This window comes from Frankliniella occidentalis, unplaced genomic scaffold (assembly GCF_000697945.3).
Source record: "Frankliniella occidentalis isolate FOCC.00 unplaced genomic scaffold, Focc_3.1 Scaffold4748, whole genome shotgun sequence".
Lineage (NCBI taxonomy): Eukaryota > Metazoa > Arthropoda > Insecta > Thysanoptera > Thripidae > Frankliniella > Frankliniella occidentalis.
The window spans coordinates 1-4,792 of record NW_026271793.1 but is presented as its reverse complement, the minus strand read 5'-3'; the positions used below and the strand labels follow the sequence as shown (position 1 = coordinate 4,792).

The following is a 4,792-nucleotide window of genomic DNA, read 5'->3' as shown; positions in this document are numbered from 1 at the left end:
ATTTCTTTGTTTATTTGTCGTTCTGCTGACATGTACATGTGTATCGTGTTTATGCTGTGTATCTAACCTTTTCCTGTTGGATTGGTTTGCAAGATTTTGTGATAACTGTGGAATGTCCTTTTACTCATTTTTAACTAGTCGTCAAGTGGTGAAATAAGTTTATCCATTGTGTTTTGCATGTAAGTATATAACCATCCTATTTTTTCTACACAGCCCACTCTTTCTGACATATAGATGCTGACCATACGGGTTGTATCAAGCTCATATACTTAAAGATTTTAAACTCTAGCATAATTTATTACAAAATGCTGATTTATTCTCGTAATAAATATTGTTATTTTATCATTCTGTTTGACTACCCTGAACGAACAGCATTCTTTAGGTTAATTGACCCTCTTTAACTTTGGTGACCCTTATTTGTGCAATACGTCTATATGTAATGTCCCTTGTTGCAGATATTTGGATATTGTGTCATAAGACTTAACAAATATCATGGCAGACTTTGCAAATATGAATGTGTCCACAGACAATGAAGTATCAGTTTATAATACTCCTGACACTACCTTGGTTATTGACGGCTCATTCGAAGACTCACTGAATATGAACACATCACTTATTGATGCTGAAAAGGGTAAGAAAAATGCTTTACCATTATCTCTTAAGCCAGGCATACTCTTGACATATAAGCATTAATGTTTAAGCTTTTATTATTTGGGGGCTCCTCATTTTCAAATTGTTGGCCCTTTCAGGAATTACTCCCACTGTTAAAAAGCCAAGTAGTATCAGTCTTGACAACTCTGCTGCTCTCTCTATTGGCGAACAATCTTCTCTTTTTGATAACTCTTTTTCATCAACAAGAAGTCAATCAACTATAAGAGAAAGTCCAGATGGGACAAGTAGCGTTGGGGAAGGCGATGATCTTGCAAGTAAGAGTCAATATTTTGTTTCTTTTTCTTGCTGCCACACCTTTTTTAATACCAGCCAAGACCATATCCTTATCCTTATAATCCTGATAATCCTTAAATGTGTCTTATTCAAGGCGATCTTACAGATGTAGGTTCTGATTTGGACACAAGTGTGAGTGATAAACCTCCATCTGCATATATGTCACCTGACAAACCAGAATATGAAATTAGTTCTGGTGAGCTACCTAGAGGAGTGTTATTTGAAAACTTCTTTATTTCTTTAGGAAATGTTAGCAATTATTGGTATCTTATTTTTAGGGAAACCAGATGAACCACAGACAAGCGAAAGTAGCTCTGTCAAAGAGGGATACTGGTTTGATGAATACACTGGTAAAGTTTTCCCTCATACGGTTGCACTTCTTCCGTCATATGATGGAGCACAGGTTTACCTCATTGGTTCAGTTCACTTCAGCTCTAAAAGCTGTGATGATGTCTCTCAGGTAAACTATATTTATTATTGGATATATTTCACACTAAAAAAGGGGATAAAGTAATCTCTCTTTACTGTGCTACATATTTTTAATGTGTCACAGGTTATTCAAGCTGTTCAGCCTCATATTGTGTTTGTGGAGTTATGTCCATCACGTTACTTTTACTTGCACCTTGATGAAGCCACATTACTAGCAGAGACCAAGAACTTAAATCTGGCAAAAATTAAACAACTAATTCGAACCAATGGGCTGTTAGGAGGTCTCTTGTTTGCATTTCTTCACAACACTTCAGCCCAAATTGCTGAACAAGTTGGTACAGCACCTGGCCTGGAATTTCGGCGTGCTGCAACTGAGGTTCCTTTCTTCTTTTTAATTTTTCAAAGAAGTTCTTCATTTATTTGTTTTTGGCCTTAACTAGTTTTAAAAATATATTTTCAGGCTGCAAAAATCCCAAAGTGCATGATTCACCTAGGTGACAGACCACTAGGAACTACTTTGCGACGAGTTATTGCTTCTTTGTCATGGTGGGATTTAATAAAGCTCGTGTTCAGCTTGTTGAGTGATAATGCCAGTATCACAAAGGAAGAAATAGAGAAAATGAAAAATCATGGCATGCTTGATGACCTTCTGGATGAGATGGCAGAAAAGTTACCAGCTGTGAGGCATGTTTTTCTTGATGAACGTGACATATACATGGCTCATTCTCTTCAACTGGCAGCCATGCAAGTTCAAGTGGATGAAAAGAGTTAGTTGAATCTGTTTTTTCTCTCCATATATTTGACCTTTTATTCAGTAGCAAAGTGTATTAATTTGTGTCTATTCCACCAGATAACCATGTCCCATGTAGGGTGGTTGGTGTTGTTGGTATTGGTCATATGAAGGGTATAATTGAGAAGTGGGGTAAAGTGTCTTCAGAAGAAGTCATACCCATATCACAGTAAGTATTAGTAGATGTTTGAATTTACATTCCCAATGTTATGCAGTTATTCTGCAAACAATTTTTCACCCACCATTCTTTCAGAATTCCAAAGCCATCTTTAACTACACGAGCTTTGAGCTTCACTATAAGAGCATCGTTTTGGGGCTTAGTTATCTATGGTGTAACCCGAATTAGTCCTATACGACGAAATATTCCGTCAGTAAATGGAATTATGTCGTTTGCTTCATCCGCCACCAACTACTTTCGCCGATAGTGTTGGTGAGGTATGGAAAACCTTTCATGTTTATATATGCAAGACTATGCCTGGTTTCTAATGTTTTGGTCCACCACCTATTTTCTGAAAATATGAACTTGTTAATTTTTTTGTTTCAGCCATGAAGTAGTGTTGGTTAACACATGATACTTTATCATCGCCACCTCTGATATTAATTTAGTATTAGTATAAGGCTGTTGGGCCGAAGTGAGGGATTAATGAAAAAGATTTGTTATGTAAGTCACTCTTTGCGTTACCTAATACCCGTATGAATATGTTTTGTTTTATAATCCCCGTCTTCCTTTAAAACGATTAAATAGCTCTTTGTTGTCAAAGTCATGTTTGATCTTGATATTTTGTTTTCCTGTAGTGTTGTTTTTAACCTATTTTAAAATTATTACTATTGGTGCAAGTTGAGTACAAGTACGTACTTAATTTACCAATATACTGAAGTGCCAATGTGATTGTGATGTAAAAATATCTCCAGAGAAATTTGTAATCCTTTACCATGGACGATGACTCTGACTCATGTTTTTTAATGGATGATTATGATCACCCACAACCAGGTCTTATTTATTCTCCCACACTTGTGCCAGGAAGGGGAGCAAGTCTGATGGACCTTGACAATCAGTTGTTGGGTTGTGACTGCTCTGGTGAAGAGATCTGCCTTTCTGCCACTAGCTGTCAGACTGCTCATGTCTGCCAACCAAACTATACATCTGATAAAAAGTTGGTTGATGAAAAGTGGGATTCCTCTGGCATTGTTGAATGTAATTCTCAATGTCACTGCTCAATCCTACACTGTTCAAATAGAGTTGTTCAATTTGGACCCAGGAAAAACCTAGAGATATTCGAATGTGGTCCTCAAAAAGGATATGGCCTTAAATCTCAAGATTTCATTCCAAAAGGAGCATTTATTTGTGAATATGCTGGAGAAATAATAGGATTGAGTGAAGCAAAGTGCAGGTTCAAAGCTTTATATGCTGAAAAAAAAATGAATTACATTTTTGTCTTGAGGGAAGTGATTAATTTCTCTGAAAGCACATCTGTGATTGAGACTGTTGTAGATCCATCTCTTATTGGCAACATAGGAAGGTACATAAATCATAGCTGTGATCCAAATTCAGGCATAGTTCCTGTACGAATAAATTCTCCAGTTCCTAGACTTGGAATATTTGCTAAAAAGAATATTGTGCCAGGGGAAGAAATTACTTATGATTATTCAGGCGGGTCTTTGGTTCCTCAGATAAATGAGGCAAATAGCTATGAAAAAAAGGCTTGTTACTGTGGGGCTAACTGCTGCAAGGGGTTTCTTCCGTTTGATTTGAGCCTTGTATAAATTTTTAAAACCTCTGCAAAAACTCTTTTTGGCCTGTGCCTTAGTTGGAACATGGCTTGTGTGTGGTTGTGCTGAAGTGAGCCTATCTTAATGTATTTCATTTTATGAGCAGAAAACTGCTTGACTGAAGCTTCTCTAAAGAAAGTTATTAGAATTAGCATTAGTTACAGGTTGATATATTATTAACATTCAATTGAAAACTAGTGTCATTAGCTGAACTGTATCAACTCTCATCCCTTAGCAAAATGATTCGATATTACTTGAATGTTTGTGTTTGCTGATGTTATGTTTTTGTTTGTGTTTTTTTTTCTTTGTTCAAATTAAAAGAAACATTTTTCTGCTTAATGCTCACAGAGCTTGTAAAAGAGAAAGATGGCATAATGTAGATACCAATGAAATTGCAACTCCAAAAGACTTCTTTATTTTTTTATAATCTAAAATAGTATATCACAGTTCATCTCTTACTACTGATGTTGTATCAGCTGATTCTGGTATTGTGTTTGCAGCACATCTAAATCCTAAATTGCCTGCAGTGCTGTCAGGTGTATTTTGACTCCTAGCAGCACAACGATATCGAAAACAATAACTCTTGTGGCACATGTATGAACCCCCTTTTTTAACTTTATCAGTACCAGTTTCTGGGCCAACCTGCAAATTTTTTAAACAAAATTAATAGACTGTGAACATAAATGTCTTTTCAAAAAAATGAAAATGGAAACTTGTAAATTAACACGTTCAATGCCACACGACCACCATGTTTCCAAAGAGCTAATTTTAAGTTTTAATTTCTCAAACCCTGGGGGTTGATGCTAGACCAAAAATATGTCTGGCCTAGGGGTGTCTCGGGTAGACAATCAAAACCCC

At 36.3% G+C, this 4,792-nt stretch overlaps 2 protein-coding genes across 3 annotated transcripts; both read left to right on the top strand.

The window, feature by feature from the left end:
- The first annotated feature begins 6 nt into the window (after window positions 1-6).
- Window positions 7-2,928, top strand: LOC127752168 (traB domain-containing protein-like). 2 transcript variants are annotated; one of them, XM_052276864.1, is made up of 10 exons: window positions 7-179; window positions 456-631; window positions 750-926; window positions 1,052-1,141; window positions 1,224-1,405; window positions 1,499-1,750; window positions 1,835-2,141; window positions 2,225-2,333; window positions 2,418-2,599; window positions 2,709-2,928. In XM_052276864.1, exons 2-9 carry the CDS (start codon window positions 493-495, stop codon window positions 2,587-2,589), a joined length of 1,428 nt encoding a protein of 475 aa, XP_052132824.1. In that variant the 5' UTR covers window positions 7-179; window positions 456-492; the 3' UTR covers window positions 2,590-2,599; window positions 2,709-2,928. The 2 variants fall into 2 exon arrangements, with proteins under 2 accessions (XP_052132824.1, XP_052132823.1); XM_052276863.1 differs by having other exon boundaries at window positions 1,040-1,141.
- A 169-nt stretch (window positions 2,929-3,097) lies between these two features.
- Window positions 3,098-3,928, top strand: LOC127752167 (histone-lysine N-methyltransferase SETMAR-like). Its single transcript, XM_052276862.1, has one exon. The coding sequence runs from the start codon at window positions 3,098-3,100 to the stop codon at window positions 3,926-3,928; it is 831 nt and encodes a 276-aa protein (XP_052132822.1).
- The last annotated feature ends 864 nt before the right edge of the window (window positions 3,929-4,792 follow it).

Excerpts from the sequence above, each read along its gene's own strand:
- LOC127752168 (XM_052276863.1), top strand. The coding sequence starts at position 493 with ATGGCAGACTTTGCAAATATGAATGTGTCCACAGACAATGAAGTATCA. Across the intron at positions 1,751-1,834 it reads TTCGGCGTGCTGCAACTGAG|GCTGCAAAAATCCCAAAGTG; the intron begins GTTCCTTTCTTC and ends ATATATTTTCAG. Across the intron at positions 2,142-2,224 it reads AGTTCAAGTGGATGAAAAGA|ATAACCATGTCCCATGTAGG; the intron begins GTTAGTTGAATC and ends CTATTCCACCAG.
- LOC127752167 (XM_052276862.1), top strand. The coding sequence starts at position 3,098 with ATGGACGATGACTCTGACTCATGTTTTTTAATGGATGATTATGATCAC.